The 20,070-nt window shown below is 46.2% G+C and overlaps 1 protein-coding gene across 1 annotated transcript in view; it reads left to right on the forward strand.

Annotated features, from left to right (window-relative positions):
* LOC145343964 (sperm-specific sodium:proton exchanger-like) overlaps positions 1-20,070 on the forward strand; it is a 189,940-nt gene that overhangs the window by 150,398 nt on the left and 19,472 nt on the right. Inside the window, exon 12 of the mRNA XM_080190542.1 lies at positions 608-659. Within this exon, the coding sequence (XP_080046668.1) occupies positions 608-659 (52 nt within the window). The remainder of the gene's footprint in view (positions 1-607; positions 660-20,070) is intronic.

The following is a 20,070-nucleotide window of genomic DNA, read 5'->3' on the forward strand; positions in this document are numbered from 1 at the left end:
AAAATAATTGACAAAAGATACAGAGAAGAAATGATTTTTTTTCTGCACGGAACTTTGTTATGCATTGGAGTTCTTTATCTGAAAGATGGAGTCAGATTCCATAAGAACTTTCAAAGGGTGTGTATTTGTGGATTAATTTGCAGAGCTACAGGAATAAAGGTGGGACTATGTTGGACACCTCTTTCAAAGAGCTGGCATTGGCAAAATGTATTAAATTGCTTCCTGTATTCTATGATTCTGTGATATTACAAAAAGTTAAAAAGGAGCTTGTTTTGTTTACATTAACTGGTCTTAGCCAGGGCATTAATAGGAGCAGTACAGTTTGTCTTTGGCACTTGGGCTAGGTCAAGAGAAAATCGGGTGGTTTCACTCTGATGGCCTTAACTGCCAAATGGACAGTGAGGATAGGATCAGCCTTCCTATTCATGATAGAATATCAAGGATAAAGAATTATCATTCTGGTGAGGTACTGAAGGGCTGTCAGTGCCTGGAGAGTTTCACCTCAGCAAGAATCTGTACCTTCAGGAGAGGAGATTTGAGAACATTGAAGAAAATTATCATAAGATCACTAACTTTGACATACTGAATCCAAATTGTTTTTTTTAAGCAACTGAGGAGTATTGTGGAGCGGAATCATCAAGAAGCAATAAAAGAACTGGGTGAGTAAACAAGTCATAAGATTCTGACATTAATGGATAGGAGGTATGATGATAGATTAACAGATTAGTTAATGTTAAACAAAATATATGAATCAGGTAAAAGGAGAAACTGAAAGGAAATGAAACAGCAATTTACTAAGTTAGGAAATAGATTAATTTAAATCAACTTAAACATAATTTGTTTTGGTCCTTTCAAACAGTATTTGATGTGAAAATATATTACTGGCAAAATTAGATCTTTTACCTCAATGTATCTTTAAGCAAAATTTAAAACTGGATTAACTGCTTATGGCTTAATTATTTTTCTGATCTGTCTTCTAATATTAAGAGCCCACATTTATTACATAGTTTCCTGTATTTTTTTTGTTGCTATTGGAGAATAGTATGTTGATATTTATTTATTAGTGTCACAAGTAGACTTACATTAACACTGCTATGAAGTTACTGTGAAAATCCCCTAATTGCCACACTCCTGCATCTGTTTGGGTACACTGAGGGAGAATTTAGCATGGCCAATGTATCTAAACCAGCACGTCCTTCGGACGAGGGGAGGAAACTGGAGCACGACACAGACATGGGGAGAATGTACAGATTCTGCACAGACAGTGACCCAAGCTGGGAATCAAACCCAGGCCCCTAGCACTGTGAAGCAGCAGTATTAACTACTGTGCTACCGTGCCACCCATGTATTTTGTATTGGGTAAATTGACAATACTGAATGCTAAACTGGAAATTCATTATATATTGTAGGGTTGAACCCAAGAATACTTTAAATGGGAAGGAAAATCTACAGGAGCAAGTTTCTTTAAATGTTTCTTTTTTTTAATATATTGAAGTGGGACAGATGTCCCTTTGTGTTTTGCCATGTTTTTATGGTTATATATGTATATTCCAGGTATCGCAAAGCACGAAATAATCATTAAAAAGCTCGATGCTTCTCAGCTATAAGCTCGAACTGACGGAAGCATTTCAATTCTCAAATTGTTATGATCTTAGCGAGGGGATGTGGAGGTGGGGATTTTCCTGTCCTGCCGGCCACGGGAATCATAACGGGTGCAGGGTGGAATATGGAAAGGTCCATTGACCTCAGGTGAGATCTTCTGGTTTCAGGTCGATCATGGCCAGAAAATCCCACCCAGGGCATCCCAAACTGTGGTTCGTGGTTCATTTACCTGAGGTTCCAAGCATCACAGATAACAGTTTTTAGCCAGTTTGATTCAATCCATGCAATATCAAGGAATGGCTGAAGGAACTGGATACAGCAAAAGACTTTGGATTTGTCTGTTCGCCTCTGCTTTCACCGAAGAGTTGAGAATGACAGTCAAATCAAGCAAGGATGGATTGTGGCTCCTCAACTCATCAATCTCTTTTTTGCGACAATGCTGAAGGAAGTCACCAGACCATGCCTTCAGGTATCACCATTTGGTACAGGAAAGCACTTCAGTCCCAATTGCATGCCTCCACCTCAATCACAAAGGGAGTGATAAGACAGCTTCTGTATGCAGATAACTGCCCTGGCTGCCTGCAGCAATGAGGGCATCTAGGCGAACAAATTTGTGGTTTGCCTAAAACTTGAGTTTCCAAATCAGTGTCTCTAAGACCAAGATTACGTGTCAGCTGGTACCAGGCATATACTAAGAGGCATAGACACACACATTGATGTCACCAGCATCAAGGTTGGAGAAAAATTCTCATACTTTGATTTCTCATACAACTAATGAAAATATCTGTGTACCTACCCAGAAAGCAAGTTTTACCATAGCCATCTCCTTGATCATGTCTGGAAGTGGCATGGCATTAACTTGATGATTCACATTAAACTCTACCAAGCCGTTGTCCTTATCAGCCTGCTGCATGACTTAGAATCCTGGGTCTGTTATAGGCAGCACAGCAAAGCTCTGGAACATTTCCACCACCGAAACTTTAAGTCCAGCCTAAGAATTCTATAGTAGAACAAAACCATTATGTCCTTTATTGTGTTGCCAAAACAACATGGAGAACAACCTCTTGAAAATTCAGCTTAGATAGGAAGGGCATGTCTCCTGCATGGATAACTATAGAATACCCAACAGATCTTCATTGGGGATCTATCTCTGAGCAAATGATATCAGAGTCATTGTGATAAAAGATAGTCTAAAAATTAGCCTTATAACTTTCTGCATTCAGACCATCTATCTTGAGAAAACAGTGCAGCTGACCAGTCTACATGGAGGCAAGTACTGAAATTTTGTTCAGTATGCTTTGAGGACCATTTACACCAAACCCACGACACTGAGCGTGTCGAGGGGGACGCCAGAGTGGCAAAGCTGTGGAGGTTCCTTCAAGTACCAACAGTGACAAATGAGCTGCCAGTTCTGTGAAAGTCCATGAAGTCACTTACAGCTTGGATATACTCAAATAATGAAGAAACTACAACTACCCAGGGTCCTGATAATCATCTAAATGAAGTACTGAAGACTTGTTGTCCAGAACAAGCCGTGCTTGTAGCCAATTCCACTTGCCCAATTCTCAAAACCCTGCTTGCAATTGCTACAGTAAATCTGAATAATTTAAGTCTTTGTCTCTTGATGCAGCTATACTTTATATTACTTTTTAAAAATGTTTCTTATCATCCATTTGTTTGTATGGTATGTTTTAAAAAAGTAAGATAAGGGAAATCATTTGAAAACCTTTGAAATCATACACTAGCAGTGCATTAAAGAATTAGGTTAAAAAACCTCATTTTCATTTTGAAATTCAGAGAAATTCACATCAAATGAACATCACACGTGTTTGAAATTTCATAAAAGAGTCCAATTCAACTGCAACCAACATGGAGGCTTAATTATTTTGTTGGTGTTAGAGGCTTTTGGCTTTTGGAGCCTTGTTGCTTTGATTTCTCTAATAAGATAAAAGTACACGTAGGATTCAATTTTCAGGCCACAATTTAACTGTCAGCCTGTTAGATTATTGCACAATTTGGAACATATTTTTATTCACTTGGTTCATCTATTACTTTGGTAGCTAGTTCAGCAATGTTAAAAAAGCACATTTTACTGCTTTTAAAATAATAATCTCTAACCATCTATCATAGAAAGTAGGGAACTGATTGCTAAAAGCTAACAATTAGATATGAGAGAACTGAGATAAAAGTCAGATAATAACGCTAAATGGAACTGTGCTATTGTACTATCACTGTGAAGAACAGATGTGGTACATGCCACAGCAATACCACCTCATTGTGTAATTGAGAGCTATTTTTGTCCATTAAAGCTGGACAAATAGTTGGTTACACCGATAAAATGGGACTCTGAGCGCATTTTCCTCAAGCACGTCAGAAACCATTTGAGCTCAGTACATATATGAAACACCAAATGTAATCAGATCTGCTGAAGTGTTGCAAACATTATAACTAGTAGCAACTAGACAACATGCCTCCTCACAGTGGGTTGTACAACTTGGCTAAAGATTAATTCTGAACACCAACTATGTCTGTCATAATCAGGATGTTACAAATAAATCTATTGCTCCAAAAGGAATAAGTCCAATATGTCAGCTTTTCAAATTTCACCTTTTTTTTATTTTTAATTGTAGGGAATGTTATCTCTTTGTCTCAAAACCAAGGGGTGGCTAATCTAGTGAGAGCCAAAATTTCTGAAACCTTCAGTGTAAAATCACATTGCAATTTTCTTAATGGTTGGTTGGTCTTCCCACTGGCTGATGGCATGAATGCCATTTGCATTTATTTGCATTTTTGCATCTCATGAATGCTTATTAAAACAGCTGTCCACCTTTTGGCCCCTCAGGCCTTCCAATCTTGTGTCATGCCAGTGTGAAATTACATTGATCTAAAACTCAGTTGATAAAGAGTGGCGTGTATGAAGACAAGGGGCAGGGAGGTGTGCAATGTGGAAGGAGGGCTTTGCAATTAGGGGGAAGGATGAGGGTTCACAATGGCAGGCAAAGGGGAAAGGAGATGGATCAATAAGACAAACAATGCAAGGCAGAGGGAAAACCAAAGAGAGGGAAGCTGGACCCCAAGAAAACTACATGAATAGGACACAAACAAGTGATCAAAGAGATAGCACACTACTGGAAGGGGATCATAAAAGACACCAGATGTAGTAGATAGGGTTGAACTGGGACATGGATGTCTCGCAGCTGATGGACCTAAGGGTGGATGGTTGAAAATCTTTTTTATTCATTCATGTGGTAGGCAGCGTTTATTGCCTATCCCTAGTTGCCCTTGCGAAGGTGGTGGCAAGTTGCTTTCTTGAACCGCTGCAGTCCACGTACTGCGGGTTGATCCATAATGCCACTAGGGAGGGAATTCCAGGATTTTGACCCACTGACCGCAAAGGAATGGCAATGTATTTCCAAATCAGACCGGTGAGTGGCTTGGAGGGGAACTTGCCTGTGGTGGTGTTTCTATGGATCTGCTGGCCTTGTCGTTATAGATGGAAGTTGTTGTGAGTTTGGAAGGTGCTGTCGAAGGATCTTTGGTGAATTGCTGCAGTGCATCTTGTAGATAGTATACACTACTGCCATTGAGTGTCAGTGGTGGAGGGAGTGGATATTTGTAGATGTGAAACCAATCGAGCAGGCTGCTTTGCCCTGGATAGTGTCAAGCTTCTTGAGTATTGTTGGAACTGCACCCATCCAGGCAAGTGGGAAGTATTCCATCACACTCCTGATTTGTGTCTTAGAATCATAGAACCCTACAGTGCAGACAGAGACCCTTTGGCCCATCGCATCTGCACCGACCACAATCCCACCCAGGCCCTAACCCCATATGCCTACACATTTTACCCGCTAATCCCTCTAACTTAAGCATCCTAGGACACTAAGGGGCAATTTTAGCATGGCCAATCAACCTAACCCGCACATCTTTGGACTGTGGGAGGAAACCGGAGCACCAGGAGAAAACTCACGCAGACACGAGGAGAATGTGCAAACTCCACACAGACAGTGACCCGAGCCGGGAATCGAACCCAGGTCCCTGGAGCTGTGAAGCAGCAGTGCTAACCACTGTGCTACCGTGCCGTGTCTTGTAGATAGATGGTTGATAGGCTTTGGAAAGTCAGGAGATGAGTTACTTGCTGCAGTATTCCTAGCCTCAGACCTGCTGTTGTAGCCACTGGGCCCAATTTTACCATTGAGTTGCGCCTGTTTTCAGGCGCGAAAACTTGGTAAAATGGGACGTGAGGTGAGTTGCGCAATCCACTGCTGGTTCCCCCTTCAACAAAACCCGAAAATGGCTGAAATTGTGGCTGCACCCAAAATGATAACGATGGCCATTTAAATGAATTTGCTTGCATTTCAATTGACTTAATGGGCTGTACGCCCAAATTTACCAGCGCTTCCCCCTTTACCACTGCATTTGCCAATCTGGAATCGGCACAAAACAGACATGCTCCATATAAATCCGATTCGGGCAATTCATCAGTGACGATTAGTGCCCAGCGTCTGATGGCTCTCTACCTCTCCACTGCTTATGGAGGTCCTTTTGTTGCAGCCATTTTGTCTCTCAGGTCGGTGGGGGCTCTGCGAGTGTATGGAGGGGAATGGGGGGGTGGTGGGGGGCTGTTGCTCTGCAGTCTGTCCAATGTCCAGTTTGCAGCATGGACCTGAGTCTCAGCACTGACCTCAGTTCTTGTGGATGCTGCTGGGCCCTAGTGCATTCAGCACTCTGCCAACTGAAGGATGTGCACAAAGCCCTTACAAATTGCACTGTTGCAGCCTCTGAACTTTTCAAGGAGCTACGATTCTGGGGAGCATGTGAGTGGGGGAATGGGGGGCATCTGTGATTCTGGGAAACGTGGGTGGGCAGGATGGCGGTCTTTGATTCTGGGGAACATGTGGGTGGGGAATGGGCAGTATGGGCAGTGACTGTTGCTGGGCTAGGGGCAAACAGGTTCTTTAACCTCTACATGTGGCAACTGATTGATCTTGCTATTCTTTTGCTGTTGGAGCTAAGGAGGAGGAAGAGCAGAAGGAAGAATTGCAGGCAAAGGAGGCCCAGCCTTACCACTTGCAGGGGTATAGGGAGACGACCACCAGAGGCAAGAGGTAGCTGCCATTCATCTGGGGTGGGTGGGGGTTCGGGTTGCAGGGGAAGGAGGGAGCAGAGACCCTGGCAGTTCCGTGCACGGGTGTCATTTGAAGAAATGACGGACACCCTGTGCTGCCAACAGCTCCTCCTCCGAAAGAAGTGCAACATCTGTGCCACCTGTTGCAGCACCTGGCACCTCAGGGTAGGGAGTCAGTGACAGTCCAGTTGACGGCCACTCTGGCAACTGGCTCCTTCCAGACCCCTAGCGGAGATGTATGTGGTATTTCCCAGTCAGCTGTGCACACCTGTGTCAAGCAGGTCATGGAAGCCCTGTATATGCCCAGCCTGGGCAGTACATCAAATTTAACTTGGACCAAGCCCATCAAGAAGCCTGGGCTGCAGAGTTTGCAGTCATTGCAGAGATGCCTAACCTACAACTATGTCGACTGCACCCACGTGTCCCTCAAGGTTCTGCTGTGGAATCCAAGAAGGTTAGGCAACAAAAAGGTGTTCCACTCCTTGAATGTACAACTAGTGTGTGACCACAATATGAACATTATGCACTTCTGCGCGAGACACCCTAACAGCATGCATGACAGCTTCATTCTCAGGAGCTCTGACATACCAGAGGAATTTGAGGAGGAGCCCAGGCTGTGGAATGGCTCATGGATGATATGGGTTACCCGCTTTGGACATGGCTGATGACGCCTGTGTGGAGTCCTGTGACTGAGGCAGAGACCTGTTATAATGAGGCCCATGTAGCTACCCGCGCGATAGTGGAAAGTTGCATAGGGCTCCCCAAAATTCAGATGCCTAGACCAATCTGGCAGGGCCCTACAATACAGCCCTTTGATCTCTTCTTGTATTTTGGTGGTGTATTATGCGCTGCACAAACTGGTACAGCACAGAGGTGACCTATTAGAGGAGGCAGAGGCAGACGTGGAGGCTGACTAGCCAGGTGTCACTGGGGAGGAGGAAGAGGAGGAGAAAGAAGAGGAAGAGCACGTTGAGCAACACCATCCAGGAGCTGGAGGGCTGGCAGCTTGAATGAGGCATTCGAGGGTGGCTAGGGAGGCCTTGATCACCTGTTCAGCTGGGCTTATGTCTGTGGGTTCCATTTCCCCTGCCCCTCAAGGTCCTTCTATCTCCAGCAACATCGTCACATCAGAATGGTGGGCCTGGGTACGCTGCATTAACGAGTTTCTTTGGCAGGCAGAAGGGTGATGACCTGTTCCATCCTTCATCTATAGCCCGCTGTGACTTAGTTGTGGCCCTCTGGGACTCCGCTGTGGCCTGCCTAGACTCAGCCAGGACTACCAATCATAGTGAGGATTCCCTACCCCAGGCCAAGCACCATTATGATGACTAGTCTGACTCCTACCTGAACTCCCCGTGCACTCTGGCACCTGGGCCCACATCTGTGTAGTGGGTAAGGGTTCTGAAACCCCCATACAGGGCCCTGAGGCAAGTGGGTTGGGGGAGGTAAGGGAATTGCTCATGGGTTCTAGAGAACCAATGGTTTCATTTTTTCAATGGCACCACATTGAGTGGCCCCCCCAATTGACATCAACATGAAGCATTCCTTTGGCGATCGTCAGTGGAAAAGGATTCCTGTTCGAGGCAAATCTGAGACAAATTAGTCACAGGTGGGTGGTGAAAAACATTTAATGATAACAATAAAGGTGTTTAAATAATAAGTTCCAGCATAAAATTGTGTGAACAGAAAATGTTAAGGTGCTTAAAGATCTACGTAACTAGTGCAGCCCTTCTTAGTACAAATGCAACTTCCTAATCTTACGTGGCCTACCACTAAGTCTCAATCTCTCCCCAGAATGTGCATCGAAGGTGGAGGGGGCCAGCTGCCTACCTTACCCTTGGCAGGCACCCTCTGGAGGCCCTGGACCTTGAGGGTCCGGGCCAGCTTAAGGGTGACTGAGACGTTTCCATGACATCCTCTTCAACCCGCTGCCCCTGAGATGCCCTGGTGTCAGGAAGGGGGGAGTCAGAAGATGTAGCCACAGCCACAGACTCCTGGCTGGCAGGCCCAGGCACGGGCTCGAGCCCTTCCTCTTCCCTAGGGGTTCCTGTGGGCCCTGGATCTCTCCATGGGATGGCAGTGCTTCTGCAGTGAACTCCACAAGCTCCGGCGCCACATAGCCCTGCCAATCCTGGAGGACCACTTGCGTCCTACCCATGGTGAACAAGCCCTCTGCAATGGTGACCTGAGTCAGGGCCTGCCTATCGATGGCCGCAGTTAGTGTCCTTTGAGAGTGGGCCATACTCAGCAGCCCCTCAGCCATGAACCTCTGGGCTACATTCTCAAGGGCTGCTGCCATAGCCCGCTGAGTCACAGCGCTGTCCCACTGAATCTCCTGCAAGCTCTTGAATCCCTCAGTAATGGGCCACAGAGCCTCGAGAATCCTGTTCAGTCCCTCATCTGTAGCCCGCTGTGACTTAGTTGTGGCCCTCTGGGACTCCGCTGTGGCCTATGACTCGGCCATCACTTGGACTACTGATCATAGTGAGGATTCCCTACCCCAGGCTTTCTACCGCAGACACCACTCGCAACGTTTGCCTGGGAACCATGCAAGACAGACAATAGCTGGTCCATCTGCAAGGTTTGGGATTCCTCCCAACAGCCTCGCAGTCATTCCAGTGTTACGGTCAGCCCATCCTGCATTCTCTGGCTCTAAATCTCCAGGAGCTGAGGGAGAATTGATTTCCAGAGGTCCAGCACGTAGCCTGAGGCCAGCTGAGTACTCCCTCCGGCAGGACCCTGCACGTCAGAGGCCTCGGAAGTTCCCTCTTCCACCCAGTGTACGTTATCAGATGTGTCGTGCTCACCAGAGAGTGACCCAGAGGTCTCACCACTAACTGGACCCACCAATGTGTCAGTTTCTGGGATGGTGAGTTGTCAGGTAGAAGCTAATGCCAAAAAGGCGCCACCCTCGAAGGTCCCTTCACCTGCTTCCTCCGAGAATTCGTCCAAGCTGTCTGGAGCAGGGTGAGCGGTTGCCACAGTGGGGGCCAGGATGCCAGATGGCCCTGGAGCATCCGGATCTGTGCAACCTAGGGCACAAGGTTAAGTGCAAGAGAGGGAGAGGAATCTGGCATGCAAAAAACATGATTCATATTTTTCCATTGACCATGGGACAAAGCACAAGGAAGATCACAGGAACAGACCCTTTGGCCCTCCAAGTCTGCAGCGACCAGGCTGCCATCTGAATTGTAACTCCCTGCTGTTCCAGGGACTATATGCCGCTATTCCCATCCCATTCACATAGCTGTAAAGACACCCCTTAAAGGTTACTCTCATATTTGCCTCTGCAACACCCCCAGCAGAGAGTTCCAGGCACCTACCACCCTCTCTGTGCAAATAAACACGCCTTGTACATCTTTGAACCTTGCTCCTCGCACCCAGAATGCATACCCCCGAGACGTTACCTCAAATTGAGTGGAGGATTGACAGGTATTCACTTCTTGACTCCAACCTGACCATGCTGTCACTGACAACCCAGTCCCCTCTTTCCTGGACAGCTCCAGTGCCCACTTTTGAAAGAGGGTGAGGACCCAGACGTCTGGCTCACCACCTCCTGTCTTCTCCCTCTCTGGTGTTATGGTCGGTCTTCTCCTGTGGAGACAGAAGGAGCCATGAAAGAAATGATGGTATGACTCCTGCAGACTACCAGGTGGTGACCCTTAGAGGGCAAGCACAGTGCTAGCCCCAGGGGGTGGAATAGGAAGGAGTTGCTTGGGGATCAGGGGCTGGTAGATTCAGGGTGTTGAGAGTGGGAGGATCTGGGGGAGATTTGGGGGAAGATGCTAGATTGGGTTAAGCACTCACCCTAGGTGCCCAGATGAGGTTTATTGACGTTCTTGTCGCGCTGCTTCCGTGTTCTGGAGTCAGTGCCATGGTACTAACCGAGCACTGACTTCCTCCCAGTCTGCATTGCCGTCAGCACCCCAAGCCTGCATGCTCTTGAGTGGGGAGGATGTCCCGCCTCACCTTTGGCACAACCAGTAGCTTCCTGAGGTCACCCTCAGTAACAGAGGGGGGCTGATCATGTGGTCATTTTTTCCTGCACTGCCTGCTTGCCTGTCCATCCTTAGGGTTTTTATGAAGCTGCCTCTCATTAGGGCAGATCAGCTATTGGCATTTTGGCAGAGCATTTTAGCAAGTTGCATGCAATTTGTTTGGTAGCATTGAGGGGAAGGCAAGTGAGCACTTGCAGGTGTGGTGATGGCAGTTGGAGGGGAGGTGGTGGATCAGTGCCTCTATGAATGGGGACGGGGAGAAAGAAGGAGGTGTCATACAGCCATTGGAGTCAAGAAGAGATGGCAGCTTTGTGCAGGATGGTCTGGGGTATGGGAGAGGGGAGGGGAAGAGGTGGTTCATTCTGCTTGAGATCAGTGGGGGGAGGGGCAGTCTCTCTGTCTGCGATCTGTGGGAGGGGAAGGAAGTCTGCTGCCACCTTGCCTGCAATCAGTGCGGGGCAAGGCGAGTCCACCACCGCTCTGCCTGAGATCAGTGGAGGGGAATGGGGATCCGCTGCTTCTCTGCCTGAGATCAATGGGGGGAATAGGAGTCCACTGCTGCTCTGCCTGAGATCAGTGGAGGGGAAGGGGGGTCCACTGCCACTCTTGCTGAGATCGATTGAGGGAAGGGGGGTTGCCACTATCAGTCTGGGTGGTGGGGCTGTAGGGCAATAAGGGGGTTAGTAATGATGTGAGGGTGAGGCAATATCTGTGGGGGCCAGAAGGAGGTATTATCTGGCCAGGAGTGATATGACAGGGGAACAGCATTCTACCTTTTTTTTGCATATACAAAGTTGAAGGCTCTAATTCGAGCTGCGGGGCTTTGGGTGTGTTAAGCTCCACCCACAGGCTTGTGCAGCGCGATTCGGAATTGCTGATATTTTTGCACGCAGAGTGCATATGGGTGAGTCTCAGAATGGGCCTGAAGGTCAGATCTGAAACACTTCCAATTTCAAGTCCGTCCAGCACTTAGAATCAAAACGGTAAAATAGAGCCCAGTATGTTTATATGGTGAGTCCAGTTGAATGTCTGGTCAGTAGTGACCCCAAGAATGTTGACAGTGGGGGATCCAGTGATGGTAACATCATTGAATGTCAAAGGGCAGTGGTTAGAGTGCCTCTTGTGTTCATTGCCTGGTATTTGTGTGGTGTGAATGTTACTTGCCACTTGTCAGCCCAAGCCTGGATATTGTCCAGATCTTGTTGCAATTGCTCATGGACTGCTTCAGTATCTGAGGAGTCATGAATAGTGCTGAACATCGTGCAATCATCGGCGAATATCACCACTTCTGACCTTATGATGGGGAAGATCATTGATGAAGCAGCTGAAGATTGTTGGGCTGAGGATACTACCCTGAGAGACTCCTGCAGAGATGTCCTGGAGCTGAGGTGACTGAACTTCCACAATCACAACTATTGTCCTTTGTACCAGGTATGAATCCAGCTAGCAAGGAGTTTGCCCCTTTATACCCATTGATTCCAGTTTTGCTAGGACTCCTTGATACCTTCATTAAGGAACAGACTTCTTGAAGCTGCTAGCCTTTTCCTTTGGGTTGCTGACATTCTATATGGCCTGGTGACTACAGAACGGCCGGAGAGAGTGATTTGAGTACACTGGACTGGTGTTTAAATACGGCACTGTGCAGCCTGCCAGGGGTTAAGAGGGGAACTCATCTGTGCATAATTCCAAGTATAGGATCTGACACGGGACACTGCCATTCTGGCCTGTAGAAAGGCACTGCTGGAACCACCTGCTAACACACTTAGGGGGCGATTTTATGAGAAAAACTTGAAATACCAGCTAGCCTGAAAATGGGAGAGTCTTGGATCCCTTTTTTGGGTGAGTCCAAATTGAATTTCTTATACATTCAGAGTAGGAAATAATGGACTAAATTATTTCTAGCCACTAGAGGGAGGAGGAGGAGCTTAACTCTCTAGGAAGGCTGCAGCAGCAGCAGACGGAACAGAGCCATTGCACATGTGCAGGCCTCTGATGCTGCACATGCGCAATGGGAACTGGCAGAGAGCTGACAAGCCTGCGAGAGAGATCTGCCTGCTCCCTTTTGCTGCTGCCGGCTTCAACACAATATTCCACCCCCCTCCCCTGCACCCCCCCAGCAGTCTGGGGGCCTATGGGCAATCGCACATGTCCACCCCCCCCCCTCAGATATTTCACCCCCAAACACTGGCCAGACCAGTTACCCCCTTCCCCCCCACCACCGATCGCTTGCAAGGTTCCAGGGTTCTTCCCCCCCCGCAACTGATTATGTGCAGAGTGGCAACAAGCCCTCCTCCTTACCTGATCAACTCATCCCCCTGTAGGCCCTGTCCCATCAGGCTCTACCCCCTGACACTGCCTCGTAGGCCATCCTGGGATACAAACTGGTACTGCCCAAGGGCCATCCCCCCTTGCCTTTAACCTGCTGGGTGGGCCTCCATGGCCTCCACACTGCTGACGCCATCACAACCATTCATGGAGACAGGGTGTTTTCCTTGCTAGAATTAACCCCTCCCAGCAAGGCCACAAAGGCAAGTGAGCCCCAACTTTTGCGTCCCGCGCTCGCTAATTTCATTTAAATTCAGTACACCGTATATTTAAATAATTTTTTCAGCCTGTCTCCGGAAATGGCCCCCTTGATCTCAGAAATGCAGATTTCCATCCAAGAATCCTATTGTTATTTGATATCTAGTGGTGCTGTAATTTTCATGTAAAAATTAAAGCAGCCACAAATTCATGTTTTCTCAAACTGTTTTCAATAAATGTCAAAGATAATTGAATTCTGTCATTTTGATATTCATTGATTGAAATATTTTGGTGGAATACACTGAGTGATGACAAAATGACTGAAAAATAAACAGAGCTGGCTGGGTTATAATTCTTGATTGAATGCATGGTTTGCTACATACTAACATTAAAAGATGAATATACCTATGCCTGTTTACAATTCATGTCATATTGAACCAATGCCAAGATTGAGAGTGCCAGTTAACTACCTGCCAAATAGATGCAGTGCGCCTCAGAGAGGATATTAAAGTTATTATCAGTTTGCTGAATAGATATCCAAGAGAGAGAGAGACGGTAAAGAGTTTTATTATGTCATACAAATAACATAATCCCTCTTTGGAAGAAATTGGTAATGGCATTTGCTGTTCGCAACAGTTGACTGGATACAGTTCCACTCTCCTGAGCTCTTTTGTCATCGGAGGTGGCGGTGGGGGGAGGTGGGAGAGGGTGTTGTGGTGGTGGTGGCGGTTACTGTTACCTTCAGAACCTTTTTATTTTCTGATCTTAGAAAGCCAAATTATCTCTAATGGCCAAATTATAGAAGATGTAACAAACCATAAGAGTTCTGGAAACTCTTAAACTGCACTGCAGAAGTTGGCCTGAATTGTCTGCACACCAGAAATGGAACTTACGAATTCGAATAGTCTGTTCAGCAATGATCCTGATACTTCCTATGGCCTTACTATGCCTGTTTCTTTCTGTCCTCAGTGCTTGAATTCCATAAAAAGGATTCCCAATCCTTTCACACTCAGTGGTAATCTGTATGAATTTTATCTCTGAGCATTTATAAAACTACTTTGCAAAACATGCTTCAGATTTATAGCAAGCACATGGAATTCCATTGTTTCTGTCCTTTGACGAGGAGGATGGTAAGGACTTATAAGAAATAAAGGTTGAAGCCAAAAGAATGCACAACAAGTAGGTAAAATCTAACTCATTATTCTCAAGACAAGGGGCTGAATTTTTGGCTCCTGTCAGAGTGAGAAAGGAGGCGATTAGGGGCAAAAAAATACTGATGCCAAGTGATATGCCAGCTTTCCAATGCTGTTCCTAATACTGAGCATATTCATCAGAGTAGGGATGTATCTCTGGTGCCACACAAATGGTTATAAAAATCTCATTTGAAAGTCTCATCAAGTTAATCTAAAACAGAGGATTCAACTCCCTGAACATGGTAGTAGTGATGTTAGCCATCTTACTGTGTGTGTCCATGCATGCCACTATCAGGTTAGCCGTAATGTGTTTATTCTCTGAGGATATAGGATACCTTAAATGTTCAGCCATGATACTACATCAAGGCAAGTGAGATGAATTGAGTCCCCTTGTCAAACTTCAAACACCTTTTTGTGGAATTCAATTTGGAAATTTCTTCAACCAAAAATGTGTTACAGAATTGTACTGTGATGGAAACTTTCATCTACTGATCTCTCCTTAGCTGTGCAGTGTCATATAGGCTTTACAGTCGCAATGATTTTCATAGGAAATACATGAATGGAAATGCAGGGAAATTCATTCATTACTGAGCCATATGTCCTGCTTCATATGGTGACGATGGTAAAGGGAAGAAAATTGTGGTAGTTTCAGTGACATTTTGTTACCAGACTGTCAAGAAGTATTCAAAAGTTTGATGCATATTCCCAATCCTTTCACACTCAGTGGTAATCTGTATGAATTTTATCTTGGTGCTGCCAAAGCTATTAAAAAGACCTTAATTTTAACTAGTATCAATTTACAAAAACTGGTATTAATTAGTATTATCAAGTCGGTGACACATCATCACCAGTTAGTATCACTGTCATCATCACGACTTTTGATTGTAAAAAATTTCAATGCTAGGTGATGTCAAACCAAATGATTTTCATCTAATTAGAACGCACCCCCTTTTTTCAAAATGCCAGCTTCCCAATGGTATTATAGTTGACGTTTTAGTCAGTATCAAATGTTGTCTTCTCTTTGAAGACAAACCAAGGATAACCCAGAGAAGTGGAACATTTTCCCGTATGCAATATAGTCTTCCTAGTTTGGAGCATGCACAAAACAACTTTGCCCCTTGGTCCTCATGTTAGCTGACCTTGTTAATGATTCTGGGCAGAATTTTGTCTTTTTTTGGGTAAGTGTCAACTTGGGTGGGAATAGTAGGTGTACCCCTCTGGCTCCACTGCCGGCTTTTCCTGCCATGTTTTTTGACATCTCATCAGACAGCCTGATCAACACAGAAACAAAATGCCTCTCCCTACCTAAACATTAAGATCCCCCCATATAAGCATCAGGAGTTTTTCACCTCCATCACAGCATAAGTGACAGATGGAGCAACCCCCCCCCCCCCCCCCCCCCCGCAACCCCCCCGCCCCACCGCCACCCTTAATGCTGACATTGGGACACACTCTCTTTGCAAACACCCCTCCCCTCCATCTTGTAGGCATTGGGGAAACTCCTCTCTGACCATCGCAGTCTCATGGGCACTCTTTCCCCTCTCACAAGTACGAGCCCTCCCCAACACGTACAGGAGCCCCTCACATGAGGCTGCCCGGGGGCCCACTCCTGGCACTGCCCCGGCACAGGCTGGTACTGCCAACCTGACTGTGCCAACTTATGCCAAAGGACAGTGCCAGGGCACTGCCTCATCATGTCCCTTTTCCCTGGGGGCTATACTTAATGCCCCAGGAGATCCCCTCAACTGAATCGTGTTTTTAAAAAGCTGTTGTAAGCATGTTGGTGAGGTTTGAATATTCACTGATGGCATAGGGGATCATGTGGTGGGGACTGGCTAATTCAATTAAAATGAGGTTCTTACCCTTTATGGATGTAAACCTCATCACTTCACCAGTGATGGACGTAGAAAATCAAGAAAAGCAATCTTGGATTTGAGAATAGCCTTCTTTTCCAACTGCATCAACATTCCCAGGGACTGCTAATGCAGGCTCAAAATCACCATCTCCAACTTTCCTTTCTTCCCCAAAGTTCTTGAACACGTTGTCGCCTTTCCAAACCATACCCACTGTTCCCATAATTCTCTTTCCAATTTCGTCTAATCAAATTTCCACCCATGGCAAAGAGTGTCTGAATAAGAGGGCTTCCTCTCATGCCTGCTGGAAGATCACCAGACTTTACTTGGTAATTTCCCCATGTGGCTGGTAACATTACTGTACTAGCGGGAAAAGGTCCTTAATTGGCCAGTCCAAGACTGTGTGCATGGATGTGGCAGAGGAAGTGAACAGCTGGAGTGTGGTCCCTGGAACCTGCAGAAAATGCAGCAAGCTATTCAGGAGGGCAGGAAAAAGAGAGGATGATGGGGGGGGTGCAGGGGGTCGGGGGTGGTGAGTGGTGGGTGTTACTGGTGGGATCCTCCAGTGACTGTCAAGTGGACAGCATGCTCTCCTGATCCTCTGGTCCTGAAAATCCAAGTCTCCTGAGACACATATTCTGTGGTCTTTACATTGGAGATCTCACCTTCAAGCTACTTCACGTGCCTATCCCCAATGTGCTATGAAGTGGAAAGTGACTGAGAAAGCGGCTGGAGTTGTCCTGTTCCTCATCAAACATGTGAGGTAGAGCTCTATGTGCTTGTCCTATGCTGTAATGAGGACTGACAGCAGGAAAGTTCAGATCAATGTGAGTGAAGTGTAAGACAGGTGTACTGAGTTCCAACAAGTGGAAAATCACCAGTTAGCAGTATAGGCTTAAAAGAAGCCCTGAAAGCAGCAGCCTGTGACCCAGCCATGGCTACAATTCTTTAACTCCACTGTTTAAAGACTTCCTAGCCTGTCAATTTCACTGAACGCCATTGTGTACAGAGCTCCAGAAACTCTTCCACTAGCAGAAGCCAGAATGTAGGGTTAAATTCACAGTTACATACCTGTTTACATTTTTTAATAATGTTCTTGATAGCTGCAACCCTGTCTGGGTCATACTCAAGGTGTCAAATTATGTCTGGTTCCTGACCCAACACCCCTTTTCAGGGATTTATCCCTGCACCCATACCAAAGGCTCCCTCCCACTGGCAGTTATATTACTGCCTTTTTTTCCTGGTCTAAGATATTCATTTAATTTGATCAAGTATGTTATGCAGACAGTTTCACTGGTGAAACATACTGTGAATACAATTTTTGAATTGAGAAGATTAATTGACTACCCAGGATAATCTGATTCCTTTCCACACTGAGCCTTTTATTTTCTTGATGCATGCCATACTTTTTCTGGTGCAGTTGTTAAAACTATGAGGTTTACAAGGTTATTCTATCTTTTAAATTTAGGACTATGATTTTAAATGAAAGGATACATGTGACCTGTGCTGAAATTGCCTGACAGTGAGTCTGGGTAGTTTGATTGTTGAGATTAAAGGAAAGTTTTGATTGTTTTATTGAGAAAAAAATGCAAGGTGTGTATGCTTGGATTAGTAGCAGCAGTCTCTGAGGTCACCATGAGTAGACCCTGAAGACAGAATGTAAGATAATGTCTTAGCCTCCAGCTGGAAAGCCAAGAGACCCTAGCTTCGCCCTTTTTTTGAGAAGGCCCCCCTCATTTTAATGGTTTGAATACATTTTAGTATAATTAACCAGCCTCCCCCGCAACCACTGCTTCCCATTGCCCCAAGCACATGATTCCTTGTTATCTTGTGTCACTCAGGCAGTTAACACTCCAATGGACCCCAAAGGAAAGACACATGCACCTAGAATTGCTGGCACTACACTGATAAGAACATAAGAAATAGGAAGAGGAGTAGGCCCCCTAGCCCTCGAGCCTGCCCTGCTATTCACTAAGATCATGGCTGATCTTGTAGTGGTTCAGTTCCACTTACCTGCCTGCTCCCCATAACCCTTAATTCCCTTATTGATCAGAAATCTATCTACCTGTGACTTAAACATATTCAACGAGGTAGCCTCCACCGCTTCAATGGGCAGAGAATTCCAGAGATTCACTACCCTCTGAGAGAAGAAGTTCCTCCTCAACTCTGTTCTAAACTGACTCCCCCTTATTTTGAGGCTGTGTCCTCTAGTTCTTGTTTCCTTTCTAAGTGGAAGAATCTCTCTGCCTCCACCCTATCTAGCCTCTTCCTTATCTTTTGTGTCTGTATAAGATCACCCCTCAGCCTTCTAAACTCCGAGTACAGGCCCAATCTACTCAATCTCTCCTCATAAGCTAACCCCCTCATCACCGGTATCAACCTGGTGAACCTTCTCTGCATCCCCTCCAAGGTCAATGTATCCTTTTGCAAATAAGGGGACCAAAATTGCACACAGTATTCCAGTTGTGGCCTCACCAGTACCCTGTACAATTGCAGCAAGACCTCCCTGCTTTTATATTCCATCCCCCTCGCAATAAGGCCAAAGGTCCAGGATCTGAGGCCTAAAGTCCAGGAAGGACCCAAGCACAGGCGAGTGATGGCAAAATGTGGCACTCTCTTCCTGAGACTGAGTGCTTCAGTCTAGCATTAAATAACTTTGAATAAAGTACCCTTTCCCCCATCCCCAACCCACATGCAGTCATTCTAGGGTTTGCTTGTATCTCTTGCATGGTCCCACCTGACTCTGTTAATACCAGTGGTGGGATGAGCCCCTGAACTGGGCATTAATTGCTATTGGAGCAAAAAGGGCCTTTCCACTAATGACATATCAGGGTAGGGGCAGGAACGTAGTAAGGTCTCCTTTTGCCATTTTCCTGCTGATTAAATGACACTGCCACCAAAGCCTGAGTCTCCCAAATTTCCTGATAGGTACTGCATATATCGATATGTAAACAGCTGTGTTGTAAATTATCTATTTACCTCTAAGATGAAACAGAGTTGTGATCAAGTTTAGCGATCAGCATTTCTACCTAAATGCAAGGTTAATCATTTAACTTTTGCTTTAGGGAAGAGGACAGAGGAAGGCATTTTGAGATCAGATTACAGACTTTCCTACAAATGACTAAATTTCACAAACAAAGCAGAAGTTCTGTATGGTCAATGGAAAGAAAGGTTGCTTGGCACTGCAAGCTACTAGTTGCACAGGGAGATGGTCTCTACTTGAATTGACACATTCTGCAACCTTCTGTAGGTTTTAGGAGATTTGTTCTGGCATGGCCATGCTGTCATGGATCACAGAGTGCCCTAATATGGTGGTGCCCAGGGGCACCTTGGAATTGCTCACTGGGCATTGGGCAGTGCCAAAGGAGCAGGGAATATGTGGAAATATGGGGGCGGGGCCTATTCCTGCCCAAGAGGTTCATAGCGTAGAGCTGAGTGAGCATGCACTGATCTGCGCATGCGCAGTGTCGTTCCACAAGCAGCCCCCCCCCCCCCCGCCGCCACAACCGATCTCTGGCCAGTGCATTCACTGGCCAGCCCCACAACCTCTCCCCTTGCTGGCGTTTTGACACTCCCAACCCCTGATGGCTAGCCTCCTCAAACCTCCGCATGCTAGCCCCTATGTCCCCCACCCCTGGCCAGCCTGACCCCTGTTCCAAAGCTACAATTGCAGAATGGTAACAGGTTCCACCTCAGTAGGCCCCACCCCTTTGGCCCTGCTCCTTTGGCACTGCCCAATGCCCAGTGAGCAATTCCAAAGTGCCCCTTGGGCACTG

This window comes from Carcharhinus amblyrhynchos, chromosome 6, assembly GCF_965287045.1.
Source record: "Carcharhinus amblyrhynchos chromosome 6, sCarAmb.v2.hapA, whole genome shotgun sequence".
NCBI classification, from domain to species: Eukaryota; Metazoa; Chordata; class Chondrichthyes; order Carcharhiniformes; family Carcharhinidae; genus Carcharhinus; species Carcharhinus amblyrhynchos.